The sequence below is a fragment of the Trichosurus vulpecula genome, chromosome 2 (genome assembly GCF_011100635.1).
Source record: "Trichosurus vulpecula isolate mTriVul1 chromosome 2, mTriVul1.pri, whole genome shotgun sequence".
Taxonomy (NCBI): domain Eukaryota; kingdom Metazoa; phylum Chordata; class Mammalia; order Diprotodontia; family Phalangeridae; genus Trichosurus; species Trichosurus vulpecula.
In genome coordinates this window covers 156,658,680-156,675,255 of record NC_050574.1, presented here as the reverse complement: position 1 = coordinate 156,675,255, position 16,576 = coordinate 156,658,680, and the positions used below count along the sequence as shown (strand labels likewise).

General features: G+C 37.7%; 1 protein-coding gene across 2 annotated transcripts in view; it reads left to right on the top strand.

Annotated features, from left to right (window-relative positions):
* Positions 1-16,576, top strand: part of HEPHL1 (hephaestin like 1) — a 123,186-nt gene that overhangs the window by 102,730 nt on the left and 3,880 nt on the right. For both annotated transcript variants that reach the window (XM_036746688.1, XM_036746687.1), the window contains exons 13-17: positions 229-368; positions 4,500-4,640; positions 7,954-8,060; positions 13,422-13,644; positions 15,536-15,675. In XM_036746688.1, the coding sequence (XP_036602583.1) occupies positions 229-368; positions 4,500-4,640; positions 7,954-8,060; positions 13,422-13,644; positions 15,536-15,675 (751 nt within the window). The remainder of the gene's footprint in view (positions 1-228; positions 369-4,499; positions 4,641-7,953; positions 8,061-13,421; positions 13,645-15,535; positions 15,676-16,576) is intronic.

The window sequence follows — 16,576 nt, the reverse complement described above, 5'->3', positions numbered from 1 at the left end:
AGACCATTGCCAGTCATCTTGACTTTTGTCTTGCCACTGGACTTAGATGATTCTGGAGGAGAGAGTGAGGCTGATGACTTCATGTAACTCTGCCTCACTTAAATCCAATTCGTGCTCAAGTCAAGACATCACCCTTGCAATGTCATTGGTCCTCTGTGAGAACAAAGGATGAACGAGGACAGCGATATAGTTGGGGACCTTTTTAATTTTTGTGTTTCTCATCTGTAGATATGGGGATATATTTATGAACCGTACTGAAAACTGGATTGGATCTCAGTACAAGAAGGTGGTTTATAGGGAGTACACCAATGCAGAGTTTGTGGAAATCAAAGCCCGTTCTCCCCGGGAAGAACATTTGGAAATTCTGGGTAAGTGGAAGGTACACCCTGCACCAACTTACTGTCTGTTCCCTCCATGAATATGCTTGTTTCCCTTTAGTTTTGTTACTTTGAAGAGAAAGGAAGAAAACATAATTTGAATTTTTCCAAAATAGTTATCTGATTCTTTTACTGCAGGGAAAATTTGCATTGACGGTGGAGTGTCTTAGCGTCTTTCTATTGAGAAAGTTCCTGGTGAGATGCAGGTTAAACAGATGACCTATGAAGATCCCTTCCAACACTGATATTCTGTGGTTCTTTTTATTAAAGGATCAATTGGTACCCAGTTTATATGAAATAATTGCCTAGATGAAAGGAATTATTTATTTTTATAAAATTAGTGCCAGATGTAGCACAGAAACATAAGAGTTTACTTACAGAGTAAGCCTGATGACATTAACCATAAAGCTGCTTTCCCAAAATTACAAATCCCCTCTACAAATCTGAGCCCACTACATCATTGAACCTCCCTATACCACTGTTTTCTCATCTAAAAAATGGGCGCAATCATCTTGCACTATACCCCCTCACAGGCTGCTGTGAGGGAAGCAATGTGTAAACCTTAAAATGTTATATACATGTGAGCTGATATTACATCATTATTATCATCACCAACAACAGTAATATAATAGAAAAAGTAGTTTTATTTATTCATTTGTGCAGACATTGAATATAAGAGAATAAGATCAGGAGAGCAACTTATTCTTAGACCATTTCTATCTCCATTGAGCAAGATGAAAAATGAACAAGATGAAATGAACAAGAGAAGAATGATTTCTTCCTTTATAACGAAAACCATAACAGTTACACAGGATGAAAAGCGGAGTTATGCACAGTGCCTCTACGGTGCTAGAAGCACCTCATCTAATAATAAGTGTAATAATAGCTTGTATAGGAATAAACAGGAAGAAAGATTAATACCTAGAGAGAGTAGGGTGCAGTGCCAAAGGTCTGATTCGGTAGGATTCTGGACTCTGAAGCCTTCTGGAAATACTTGAGTTGTTTAGATAATTGTTTCCCATTTCCCCATCCTAAATTGATTTAATCTGAAATCACTGGAAATAGTTGAAAAGCAGAGAGCCTGAAGATAGGGCACTGAAGTAGATGACCTTTGGAAGATCTAGAATTCTCTGCTTGACTTTCCTGAGGGGTATTAAGTTTTGAAGGCACATTTCAGTTAATATTTATAGTCCAACAGGTCCTCAGTATAAATAGTACCACAGAACAGACAGAGTCTGCCATGGTTAAACCAAGCGACCTTGTAAGCATGCATTCATACAACCAACTTTTTTATTAGTGTTAGTAACAACAATAATAGTAATAATTCACATTTCACTAACATATTAGGACTTAAAGTCTTCCTTCCTTTTCTTCTTTCTTTCTCTCTTTCTTTCCTTTTTCTCTTTCTTTCCTTCATTCCTCCCTTGCTCCCAACATCCTTTCTTTCTCTTTCTTTCTTCCTTTCTTTCTTCCTTCCTTCCTTCCTTCCTTCCTTTCTTTCTTTCTTTCTTTCTTTCTTTCTCTTTCTTTCCTTCCTTCCTTCCTTCCTTCCTTCCTTCCTTCCTTCCTTCCTTCCTTCCTTCCTTTCTTTCTTCCTTCCTTCCTTCCTTCCTTCTTTCTTTCTTTCCTTCTTTCTTTCTTTCATCTTTCTATCATTCTATCTTTCTGTCTTTCTTCCTTTATATCTTTTTTCTTTCTCTCTTTCTTAGTTGCCTCCCTACCCATCCCAACCCCACATTAGAGAAGGCCAACATTTGATCTACATCTATATCTACTTCTATATCTATATCTATATCGAACCATATAATACATGCTTCTATATATCCGTTCTTTCTCTAGAGGTGGATGGCATTTTCCCTAAGTCCTTCATAGTTGATTCAATTATCATATTACTTAGAATGACTTAGTCATTCACAGTTACCTTTTGAAAAATATTGCTCTGACTATAACATTCTCTTAGTTCTGCTCATTTTACTCTGCATTATTTCATGAAAATCTTTCCATGTTTTTCTAAAATGAACCTGCTTGTCATTTCTTACAGCACAATAGTATTCCATCACAATCACATACTGCAATTTATTCAGCCATTCCCCGATTGATGGGCATCCCCTTTGTTTTCAATTATTTGCCACCACAAATAGAGCTACTATAAATATTTTAGAACATATAGGGTTTTTTTCCTTTTCCCCTGGTCACCTTGGGAAACAGACTTAATAATGGTATTGTTGGGTCACAATTTTATAATTCTTTGACTATAATTCCAAATTGCTTTCCAAAATAATTAGAGATCAGTTCACAACTGTGCTAACAAGTGTATTAGTGTCTGACTTAAAGTATTAGTACTTAAAGTGGAATACCACAATACTATTGGTATCATAAATGTTTAGATAAGACATCAACCTCTGCCTTTATGGGGTTGATAAGATATCAATACAGCAGTAATATACAATATTACATGCTAATGTTATTGTAAGGTCTAAGGGAAAAGTTTATTACAAACTGGTGTAAGTAGTGGAGATCAAAGAGTATTTTATCAGGGAAGTGGCATTTAAGTTGGGCTTCAAGGGATGGGAAGTGAATTAAAACAGTATGATTGCAGATGACTTGCTGCTATTCATTTTCAAAAGCTAAAGGCAAGAGTTTCACTTTTAAAGTTGGAACAAAGGGCAGAATAGACACACCTTCAGTAAATCCATGCCTTTGAAGAGTAAGCAAATGTTCACGATCATTTTACTCCTGCCCAGTGAAGCTATGCATATAAGAGTTTGCATTTCTAAATTATGGTTTGTATTTATATATGTTTTGGGTGTGTATATACATGTGTAATATGTATATATACACACAATGTATATGTTTACATGTAACATATACATACAAATGCACACATGCACATATGTATCTATAGCTATAGAATATCTAAATTTTCTTTTAATAACAATATGAAATACTGAAATTGACAACTTTACGATGAAAATAGATGCTTTTCAGAGACAAATTCATATGAAATTTGTTTTCTTCAAAACTCACTTTTATAGTGAAAAAGTGTATTTCTGTGACAGCTCAGTGACTTTTCTGACAAAAATGCTCCAAGCTAGTTATAAACCATACTTGACATTTATATAATATTTTAAGGTTTGCAAAGCACTGTGCATACATTATTTCATTTGACCCTCTCACTAGATCTATGCGGTAATTACTACAGCTTTTGATCCTCACGCAACCTTTATTTATTGTTTATTTATTTTATTTATTTATTGACCCATTTTGAAGTTGAGGAAACTGAGGCAAACAGAGGTAAATTGACTTGCCTAGGGCCACACAACTAGCATGAGAGGCTGATCATACAGAATAAGCAAGGAATGATAGGCAGATGACCAGGCTCCACTAGCGCCCTGAAGATATCAAGAGAAAGCAAAGAAGGCCTTCAGCATATTGGGTGAACTCAGTGTGGTGAACTTTTGGGAGAATATGGTTGAAGGTCTCCCAGGATGGGCACACATGCCCAGGATGGGTTTTGCATTATTGGAGGAAAGACTTGAATTGATGAATTGGTCACAGATCCACTTGAATATTCGAGAGAATAGACTTAGAGCTGGAAGGTACCTCAGAGGTCGTTTAGTTGAATCCCCTCTTTTACACCTGAAGATCCTGAGGCCCAGAGAGGTAAGAGCCACAGGTAGTGAGTAACAGAGTTTGAATTTGAACCAAGGACCTCAAACTCTAACTCATCTGTCTTTCTCTTGTATCACACTGCTTCTCGTTTGAATCATACTTTTATTTTTTTCAAAGAATTTTCACACAAATCATCTCACTGGATGCTTACAAGTTTATGAGCTAGGAAGAGCAGGTGCCTTTTAGAGATGAAGACCCTGAGGCACTGGAAAGTTGGGCAATTTGCACTAGGCCTCATCTCACTAGTGGGGAGGGATAAAATTCACCCCACCTGGGTAGTGTTGTTGTAGTTCATTTGTAAGCAACACTTAAGTTTCAGAGAATGAATCTAAATTTGAAGGTTCTATGACTTTGTTTCCAATGTTGCTTTGTTAAATCTTTCCTAAATGCTAAGTGTGTGAATATTAAAAGAGTAATGGCAAACTTCATGGCTCTATTGTTTTATGTCAGGACCACTGATTCGTGCAGAGGTCGGTGACACCATCCTCATTGTATTTAAGAACAAAGCCACCAGACCCTACTCCATATCAGCCCATGGTGTAGAAGATGTGAATAGTGGGGAAAGATTTGCAGTGCCAATCACAATGCCAGGTAAGGGATATCTCAAGTTCTGATGACAGCCTAGAGGCAATGCCAGGCCTAGCTCAATAATCACTCTAAATATAAGATAGCTAATGAATCAATCAGCAAATATTTACTGAGTTCCTCCTATGTGTTCAGTTCCAGGCTTTATCGAGAAGTTTCCAATTTGGTTGGAGAATCACAGATAAGACCCAGGAAACATTCAAATAACCATTCAAGGAAGCATGATCATGCACTGAATTTTATGCCAGTGAAGGATTGTTGAAGTGATGCAGGAGTTGGGAGAAGAGGGAGAGGAGTGAGGGCTGGGGTAGTTTGGGAACCTTTGATTGCATCATCTCTGTAGGCCTAGAGCTGGGAGGTACCTTAGATATTACCTAATCAATATCCCTCTCCCCATTTTACAGATGAAGAAATTGAGACCCAGAAAGGTCTAGTCAATTGGCCAAGGTCACAGAAGCATAGCAAGGATCATAGAATCATAAGGCCATGGAATGATAGATTTAGAGCTAGTGTCCATTGAGTTCCAACCCTCTTGTTTTACATGTGACAGAGCAGAGGCCCATGTAGGTTAAATGATTTAGTCAAGGCTGGTCACATAGATAACAAGTAGCAGGATGAGGATGTCTTTCCCTTCCCACTCCAGGGTTTTTCCTACTCGCATATTACCTCTTCATGAAGGAAGAAGGTATTGAAAGGATCCTTAAAAGATAGGTAGGCTTTATTTAGGAGGTAGAGAGAGCATTGTGGTATTGGACAAAGTAATCAATGGCCTTTCACAAGGGCATCAGGAGAGTAAGTGCAGGAGCAGGCAACAACTCTTCCTTCACTCATATCCCTGAATTTTTTTTGTGGTAGCAATGCTTTAGATCAGTGGTGTCAAATTCAAATAGAAACAGGGGCTAGTAAACCACACACAGGGATCCCTATGGGCCACTTATTGATTTAGAAAACCACAAATTAACTTGCCTATGTTGTACTGTATTTTTATTTATTTTGCTAAATATTTCCCAATTACATTTTAATCTGGTCTGGGCACTATAGGGTGTTGTGGGCCACATGTGTGAGCCAGATGTTTGTCAAGTCTGGTTTAGATGATCTCACCTTCCCAAAGTGACTATTTTAGAACTGCATTGGGTAGGGTTCTGTACTAGTTGGGTGCAGTGGTCGAATGAGGACAAGGTCTGTTGTCCCCATGCTTATAGACTTCTCTAGTGCATCTAGTCCCTCTCATACAGTGATGCTGGAGGGATTTATGAGAGTCTGGAGAACCAGTCTTTTCCTCATAGGGCTCGTCAATGTAGGTATGGCTCAAGGATAAACTGCATGGCTTGGGAGTCCTGAGGTGGAAGGGGCCCCAAAAGAAATCAAATAATAGCAAAGTGGATGTGTGGGGCCAGATGAGGAGAGTTGAGTCCGGTGGGGGCGGGGTGAGGAAGAATGCTGAAAACAGTGGATACAAGACTATATTCAGAGGTGAGAGATTAGTTCCTACAAGTTACTACTCTCTGCTGTCCACCCAAATAGTTGCAAGTTTTGCAGGAAAACAGGAGAACTCATCATTACACAGTTAACAAAGAGACAGCATGGTGTAGATGGAGAACCAGCCCCAGAGTCAGAAAGTTCTACGTTAAAGTCCTACCTCTGTCATATACTGGCCATGTGACTCTGGGAAAGTCACTTAACCTTTCGACCCTTGACTCTTAATACAGACAAATCTCTAAGACCATAAATTGTAGTGTGATTGCTGATCTGAATAAAGTAAGTTTCCTCACCAGAAGCTTGATTCACCCATGAAATCATGACTATCAAAAAAAGTGGGCATGGGGCTCAGGTGGCTCGTTCCGAAGTTTTAAGTTTGGTTTCAAAATTTTTATCTATGTTATAGCTAGGAAAGGTGGATATATATGTAATATTAATTATATATATAGTGAAATTGGCTTAACACTTTATGTGACTCTTTCCTCTAGTTTATTTGATTCTCAGAGCAATTTTTTGAGGTAGTTCCAATATTAATCCTAGTGTATAAATTAGGAAACTGAGGTTCAGTGAGGTTAAGTGACTTGTTCAGGGTCATACAGTTATTAGTGACAGAAACTGATCATCAACCTAGGTCTTCTGAATCGTGGTCTAGCCGTTCTTTCTGGTATACCATGTAGCACCTCAATATTGGAGAAGAATTACTTATTTTATCACAAATACATTCAATTCTAGATGACAAACTGTGACAAATGGAAAGTTCAAGAGACATAGTTTCTGGGTAGTTAATAATCAATTTTGTTTATTATTGCTAGCAGATAATTAATAAAATGATGGTCATTTTGGCTTTCTCTCATAAACCAAAGACCTCATGCTTATATACCCTTGGATGAGTGAGTGTTCCCAACAGGTTGAAATCAACTCGGATTGGCTAATAATTAATAGGAGAATGAATATTATAATGAGAGGTGGGCCTATTCTAAAGAAGGACTGGGGGGATGTGACTAATTGTGTCACTCTTACTGATCTCTACCCAGACCACTCCCGCTTAGGCAACCTAGACTGTACTCAAGCCTGCCTGAGTAGAACACAATGGGCCAGAATTCACTTAACTTAGACTCTCTTTGTAAGGTTTTCTAGTTGAGTGGGGTTCCACCCAAGAAGGAAAGGCTACATGTACCCCCAAGATTTGGGCGATCTCATCTATCAGCAATGTCCTTCGGAGACTGGCTGAACAACGTACAGAGGTTTATTTCTGAATGAGGAAATAGAAAGGGGAAATCTATTAATCTCAATTAATAATTTGTTATTCATATAAGAGAGAAATAATCATTTCTTTCACCACTAATTGACCAGAGACATGACAATAATATGAAACAAAAGGTGTTGCAAAAGAATCTATCTTTGGCTACAAAACATATATTTTGAGACATATTTACCTTACTAATAATAAGTAATTTATCCTAACTAATAAAATGAGTTTTAATTCACTGAGCATGTATGATTTGACAGTCATGTCAATGTCTTTCTTATGACAGTCAATGACAGCCATATATCAATGTCTTTCTTTAAAAAAAAGATATTTTGAGGGGCAAAAGGGGGATATGTCACATAGCTGTGATGAATTGTGGTGGGGGAAGCTGTTTGAGCTTGAAACTTTGCCATGAAGACCCCACAAAGTAAAGAATCAAAATGCGGACAATCAGGACCTGACAGCTATGTCTATAATTAAAAGGCACGATCTTGTGGGAGACTAATATGAACAATCACATGTTTGGATACTTCAGGTAAGTGGCCTTGACCCAAGGCTGATACTAACAAAGTCTTTCTATTTTTGTTTCAGGAGAAGTAAAAACATACCAGTGGAATATCCCTAAAAGGTCAGGGCCAGGCCCCTCTGACCCAAATTGTATCCCTTGGGCCTACTACTCAACAGCAAATTTTATGAAGGTAACATAATGCGACAACTATGATATTCACATACATAGAAGTAAAGTAAAAAAATACCTTTAACTCGATTCTTCAAATAGTGACAACAGGTACAAGGTGAAGGATTATGTCATTCATAGTGCAAAAAATTAAAGAAGGAAGAAGAAAAGCTAATGTTGTAACCCTTAAATTTGGGACTTCTTAGAGTAAGTATAGAAAATAATATAGAGAGAAATTGAAATAAATATAAAGTTGTTGCTGAAATTTTGTGCTACTTAAGTGATTGGTAAGCTCTGCTGGTCGGGTTCAGAGTGGTATGTCTTTAGTCAGTCATTGTTCAACTGGGAGAAATTTATACAAAGAAGCTGTCATTCATATACCAGTCATTGCCATTTTAATTTTTTATTTAAATTTTTCTTGATATGTTCATCACCTTCATTTTCCTCTGTGTCCCTGACCTTCCTTCTCCCAGAAAGTCATCCTTCATAATAAAACATTTTGAATGAAAGGAAAAATATTGTTCAGCAAAACTAATCAGATCTAGGACTAGATATGTAGTGTTCAAACGCATTGACACCCCACCTTCCCCAGCTCTTCATAAAAGGGAGGGAGTATAATCTAATATTTTTTCTTGGTTGTTATAATTTCACATTTTTCAGTTCTGGATTTTTTTTTGCTATTTTTCTTCCATTTACGTTGTTGTAGTCATGAGGCATATTGTCTCCTTGATTTTGTTTACTTTCCTTTTTGGCAGGTCCTATGTCTTCTGATGCTTCTCTGTAGTCTTTGTATTAATAGTTCCTTATTCCACTTCACTCCAGAGTAATATTCCATTACATTCGTTTACCACATTCCCTAATCTATGGGCATATATTTTGTTTCCAGCTCTTTGCTACTACAAATAGCGCTATTTTAAACATTTGAGTATATGCGAGACCTTTGTTTTTGTCATTGACCTCCTTAGGGCATATGCCTTGCTCTAAGATCTCAAAGGATATGAACATTTTAGTCACTTTTTAAGCATAGTTTTAAATGGCTTTCCAGAATGGCTGACTCAATCTACAGCTTCACCAATAGTGTATTAGTGTGCCTATCTTTCCACAACCCATCCTGCATTGACTCTTTCCTATATTTTGTCATCTTTACCAATTTTCTGGGTATGGGATGAAACCACAGAGATGATTTCATTTCTATTTCTCGTAATATCAGAGAGTTGAAGAAATCTGTCATATAGTTGTTAATGGCTTATAATTCTTATTTCAAGATACTATCTCAATCGTTCTAATTTTGTTAAACTATTGTTGAAAATATGTTCATTCTTAGAAGATATACTGCTATTCCTCTAGAGAAATGATTCTTGAATCATTATAAATAGCATGTATGCTTTGAGTTGTCTTTCCAGTAGTGGTGAGAGGTTGTTTGTTGTTTTGTTTTGGTTTTTTGCTAACAAATAATTGTTAATCCTCTTTTCTTTTGATAAAGTCCTACCTACATGCCTCACTCTGGAATGGAGAGGACCCTGCATTTTCAAAGACTACTCCTGTGGACTATTCCTTGTCAGGCCATAGGATCATAGATATAGAGGTGGAAGAGACTTTCCATCAAAGTCCAACCCTTCATTTTTCAGTTATAAGTAGCTAGCATTTATATTGCACTTTATGGTTTGAAAAGCACTATGTATGTTATCTCATTTAATCCTCACAACAAGCCTTTGAGATATCATATTGAGATATACTTTATCACAGCCCCATTTTATGGATGGGGAAATTGTGGTTGAGAGGTTAAATGACTTGTTCAGAGTATGGTGAATATCTGAGGCAGTTTTAGAACTCAAATCTTTCTGACTCCAGATTCGACACTTTGCCACCTAGCTGCCTTGAAAGGCCAGAAGTTTTAAGGGTAGATGACATGCCCATTGTCACTCCAGTATCAGAGAAGTTGAGAACTAGAGGGGATCTGAACAAATACTTTGTCTAGCCCATACACTAAAAAAATCCCCAATAACACAGCCAACAAGTAGTCATTTAGCTTTTGCTTGAAGATCTCCAAGGAGGGAGAACCTATCACTAACCTATTATTCTGTTTCTGGACTACACTAATCAGTAGGAAGTTTTTCCTGACAGCAAGCCTAAATTTTATCCACTTCTTCTGGTTTGGTCCCATGGGGCCAAATAGAACATGTTGAATCTCTCCTCCATGTGGTATTCTTTCAAATACTTGAAGACAAATATCATGTCCCCTACGAGTCTTATGTTTTATGGGCTAAACATTCCCAGTTCCTTCAGCCAATTCTTTTATAACATGAACTCAAAACCCTTCACCATCTTGGCTGCCCTTCTCCAGCTTAATAATGTCTTTTTAAACTGTGGTGCCCAAAAATATACCTAATAATACTCCAGGTAGGGTCTGATGAGGGCAGAGCCCAGTGGGACTATCGTTTCCAAATTTCAGGAAGCAAAGGACAGCTCTCAGTTCAGCCTAAGATGTCATTAGCTGTTCAGACTGCCATAGCATATTGTTGATAGTCAACAATTATAGTCCATTAATCAGTCAAGTAACAAGCATTTATTAAGTATCTCCTATATGCCAGGCATTGTGTGGGCACAGGGGATATGAAGACAGAAATGAAGCAGTCTGAGCTGATCAAGGAACTTAAATTTAATCAGGGAATACGAATATGTGCAAAATTACCTTGGCAGACAAAAACAAACAAAAAAAAGAGTTGAGACACTACCCTGTTTTTACTATCATCCCATCTGCCCCTTAGAAAGTCCAATCCCTTTTCTGATTCTCCTTTTTCCCCAATATGACTAAAAACAAAGGAATGAACAAAAACCCAAATCTATTATGCTGTCCTTAGGTTTTCTTGCCAGCTTCTGCTCATTCTAGATATTAGATCTCCTGATACCACTTATACAGGACTATGTCACATTTTTGCATTAATCCTTCATTGCTCTTTCTTGCTGTCATCTTTTCTTCGGATCTGTTTAAAAAATACCTAGGCTATTTGGTAAGTTTTCTTTGAAACCACATTGGTTTCTTCAGATAATTCCCATTTTTCCTTCTCATCTAAATTTGTGAGTGTGTGCGCACGCGCGTGTGTGTGTGTGTATGTATAATTACCTTCATAAGAGTTTCCTGCCTTTCCTTAGTCGACTTTCTTTTTGACTTCTTTGGGAATGTGAAGGTGAGCTGGGAGTCCCAATCACTGGGAATTGTACATGTCTTTGAGTGTCAGGAATTGACTTAGCTGTCTTATACATTCTCCCCCTTGCACTGTCCCACTTTAGGCTCAGTCACAAAGACCACAGGACATATAAGTCAACTTCAAAGCATCATTCCGGAAATTTCTGTTAATTTCTTATAAAAACCAGCTGGAGGAGGCCCCCTGGGGTACTTGAATTAGAAATAATCAAATATGTTTTAGAAGTGAAATTATGTTGTATTCTCTCCCTTTGGATTTGTAACTTTGTTTGGGTTATACTTTGGGAAAAGAGACAAGACACTTCAACCACATGGAGCACTTTTAAAATAAAGGGGATTAACTTCACTCAGAAGTAATAATAATTAACATTTATGTAGTGCTTTGTATTATAAATGTGTATGTTTATATTTCTATAGATAGATATATACATATGTATTGAGCCTCACAACAAAGGTAAATATCCTCATTTGACTGATACACACACAGATTAGATCTAGATTTAGAAATAGATAGTAGAGCCTTCATTAAACTGCAGTGGGCTAAGGTGTGCTCTCAAGGAGATTACATTCTAATAAGGGAAGACAAACCATAAAAAGAGATCAGAAGGCAGTTGGGGGCAGGGTCCTAGAGAAGGAAACCACGTGAATGCAAGGCTGCTGAGGAGGTGGACGAAGCAAAGGATCTCCTCCTCCTCCTCCTCCTCCTCCTCCTCCTCCTCCTACTACTACTACTACTACTACTACATGATATTTAGGTGGCATTTTAAAGAGCTTTACAAATATCTCATTTGATCCTCACAATCACTCTTCGAGGTGGTGCTATTATCATCCTCATATGAGGATGAGGAAACTGAGGTTTAAAGAGGTTAAATGACTTGACCGAGTTCACATGGCTAGTAAGCATCTAAGGCAGGATTGAAACTCAGATCTTGCTGACTCCAAGACCAGCATCAGATACCCCACCCCCACACACAAAAAATTGAAATGTCAGAAGAGGCTGATGTAGTTTCATAAAATAAAGGTTAAATAGCTGTTAAGAGTATGAGGTTATATTTGGTTCGTGTCTCAGTTCATGCCTCCACTATAGTCCTCCTCTTATGGCTCATTGTCATGTGGAATTAACTGTGGTATCTCAAAGGATCACAGATGTTTTTCCCTCCCTGCCTGCTGGGAGGATCCTCAGAGGCCATATAGCCCAGCCTTTGTGTTTTACAGTTGAGGATGCTAAGCCCAGGTAAAGTGGCTTGCCCAATGGTACACACTAGCAGTTAGCAGAGGAGGGATCAATCCTAGGTTTTCCAACTCTAGAATCAACGCTCTTTCCACTGTACCTCGCTGCTTTCAGAGCCCAAACCCTAGCAGCCTCTAGCAGCCTGGAAAAGGTTCTAGTTTGGGTCTTGTAATAGACTGCTTTTCTGACATCCTATGATCAGCCGAGTTCAGAGAAGCTCAGCATCAGAATCCTGGTCACCAGGTGATGAATTTTTTGGCCAGAGTAACTCTCGGAGGAGTAGCAATCTGTGTCAGTGGAGGGCATATTTAAATTGATGAAATCATAGGTCTTTTGAGGTAGTAAAGTGAGATAACCACAACATTAAATATATGCTAGATTGGAACTCAAGCTAAAGCCAGATTCAACAAAAAGTTTCAGTACTTACCTGCATAACTGAAATTAAGAATGATCTCAACTGGAGTGGGGGGGGTGGTGGGTAGAAATGGGGAGAAAATTTGTAATTCAAACTGTTGTGAAAATCAGTGCTGAAAACTAAATATATTAAATAAAAAAGTAAAAGAATTATCTCAACTTCCATTTCTGTTAATGAATGATTAGTATTGCAAATATTTATTCTCTACACACCAAAGCTATAGTTAAGATCCATAAGAAAGTGATAAAATTTAAATTATGTAGCTCTGTCTTCTGGGATCTGGGGCAAGTTCATTCAACAGAGAATTACCCTGTGTTAGGTATAGTCAGGGATACAAAATAAATTTTGAGACATAATCTGTACACTAATTCCATTTCAGGCCCTGGGTTTATGAGATACGGTTTATTAGCATGGCTGTCTCAAATAATTAAAATTTTTCTTAATGTATTTTCAAGAGTCTTTTATTCAAATTGTTAAAGATCTAAATGGTACTTTTAAATATACCTTTAACTATTGCTTCTTTTCCTTCCAGGATACATACAGCGGTTTGATTGGTCCTTTGATAACTTGTAGAGAAGGAGTGCTGAATGAAAAGGGACTAAGAAGTGATATTGACTATGAATTTGCCCTTCTGTTTTTGGTGTTTAATGAAAATGAATCCTGGTACCTGAATGAAAATATCAAAAAGTATCTCAATAAGGATCCCCAAAAATTTAAGCACACAGATGATTTTGTGGAGAGCAACAAAATGCATGGTATGCAAGAGTTGGGCCAAGGACATGAAAAAGATCAGATCAAAAATATGGCCATTAGAATCTCTCTAACTACTGAAAGTCCCTGGTCCTAACTCAGTTTGTTCCTAGGAGACAGAATTAGGTACAATGAGTGAAAGTGGAAGAGAAATCGATTTAGACTTATAATCAAGGATAGAAGAAGCAAGGGAAAAGTTCCTCATGTTTAGAGTTGTTCATTAAATGGGATAGGCTGTTTTAAGAGGTCATAGTTTTCCCCTCATTCAAGGTCTTCAGACAAAAAGTTAGATGGCCACTTGTTGGTTATGTTGTAGAGGGGATTTCTGTCCAGCTGTAGATTGGATGAGATGACCTCCAAAGTCCCTTCCTACTGTGAGATTCTGTGACTATATTCCTTATCTTGCCCTTCCCTTCTTTCCAAAAGGACATTTAAAGAAAGTTCTCTGTTCCTCTTTCAACATAGCACCTTAGTCAGTCTTTGGTGAGTTGGCAGAATCAAGTCACTGAGGCACTGATCCAACTTATAGTATTCTATTTCTGAATACCAACAGATCCTTATCATGTGACAGAGACTGTGTGGTATTTTTTTTTAAATTCAAGTATTTGAAGTCATGTATCTCTGCATAAATATCAAAGTTTGGGCAACAGCCCCTATCTGTCTCCCTTGGAGGTTTGTTTTTCTCCTGGGCATGGGAAATTATCACAGCATTTAGAATCATAGACCTGAGAGTTGGAAGCGAAGACCTAATGCCCAATTCTCCTTGGAATATGAATCCCCTTCATACCATCCCTAATAAGTAGCCACAAATTCTGATTAAAGACTTACAGTAGAGAACAGCCCACTCCATCATTGGACAGCTCTCATTGTTAAGAAATTGTCCCTTATTTTAAATTAGATTTGCTTTTCCATAATTTCTGCCCATTGTTACCAGTTCTACTTTCTAAGGCCAAGCAGAATGAGCCTAATCTAAAGCCAAGCACAGTGAGACTTTCCTCATATGACAGACCTTCAGAAGAGGGAGGAGTTGGGGTTAGGAGCTTCAGAGAGTGTTCAAGGTTTGGAATTTCCACTGTGGGAAATCTAATTGGTCATAAGCTAAAGATGAAGAAAGCATTGCTAAGCATCTTTGAGACCTAGTTGAGACAGAATAGTTCAAAATCTAACCTCTGAGATTAGAAAGTTTGAGATTGTACCTTTCCAATGGTTTCCTTTTTTATTCCCTTCACCACCTCTATAGTTTAGCGAACAACATATTCTTCTCTGGCCACCACTTCCCCTTCCAACATAAACTCTTATAGGGCAGGATCTGTCTTTTTTATTTGTATTCCCAGAACTTAGAACACTGCTTGTCCTACAGTAAGCACTTAACAGGGTAGCTAGGTGGCACGGTGGATAGAGCACCCGGCCCAGAGTTAGGAATCATCTTCCTGGGTTCAACTCTGGCCTTAAATACTTACTAGCTGTGTGACCCTGGGGAAGTCACTTAACCCTGTCTGCCTCAGTTTCCTCATCTGTAAAATGGGCTGGAGAAGGAAATGGCAAACCGTTCTAGTATCTTTGCCAAGAAAACCTCCAGTGGGGTCACAAAGAGTAGGACACAATTGAAAAACGGTTGAACAAAAGCACTTAATAAATACTTTATTGTTCATTCATTATTCGGAGTTCATATCAATCAGAATGTGGAGTTGTGTCTAATGCTTTTGTTTTTTTCAGGCTAGTGACAGATACGGGACAGGTTTGAGTTGGTACGTAGGAATATTTATAAATGTGGGAGAGATTATTCCAGATCCAAAAGACCAATGAAAATGTTTTTGTCCCAAAGCTGTCGTCAGCTCAGAGATGGATTAAATAATGAATATCCTTAGACTAATGAGTAGCTATTCCTTTCCACAGCAATTAATGGAAAGATCTTTGGAAATCTCCATGGTTTAATAATGAATGAAAATACGATGACAAACTGGTACCTTTTGGGAATAGGAAATGAAATTGACATACATACTGTCCATTTTCATGCAGAAAGTTTCCTTTTCAAGGTAAGTAAAAACCAAGTAAGTGACAAATGTTTAATGTTTCTGGGTAGACGTCACAGCATAGAATTAGTTTACTTTCACCATGAAACATGGTGGTTATTTCATACTATTTGTGAGGTATTATAATTTATGAGATCTTAAGATCTAGGCACTTTACAAGTGAGCTCAATTCTCATTTTACAGAGGTGGAACCTCAAGCCCTTGAGAGGGAAAATTACTTGTCTGAGGTTAGAAAACCAATAAGTGGCAAAGTAGAGATTTGAACCAGGTCCTCTGACTCCAGATCCCAATTCTTTTTTCTATGTTATTACACTACCTCTTCCACACGACACACAGTGTCTCTCTTAATTCACACAGATGACAGAATATAATCATATAAGTATGGCATCCTCCTAATACTGTGTTTAATGGCCCACATGTATTTTATACCTTAGTAGTGTTCATAAAAACATTACCTGTTCAGCTTATGTAATATATCCCAATTAAAAAGGATAGTTTTTATGCATATAGTGTTTTATAGATGAAAAATGCTTTTGGGTATCTTATTCTATTTGATCCTTGTAATAACTCTGTAAAGGTAGACAAGGAAAATATTATCATCCTGTTTCTCCAGATGGTGAAACTGAGATCCAAGAAAATGAAATTACTTAATCAAGGTCATAAGAGCTAGTCAAGTGTATGGCAGAATTGGGATTTGAACCCAAGATCTTCTTGCTCTAAGTCTTTTCACAAATATCCCTCAACAGAAAATCCCTGATTCTCAGGAAGATATTAATGAACCCATTCAATGGAGGGGCATCTGAAAAAAGAATTAAGAAGAGCTCCTTAGCTTTGCTTAGTGATACTTAGAGGCAGAAGAGACCAAAAGAATCATCCCTAATGTGCAAAATGTTACATCACCATG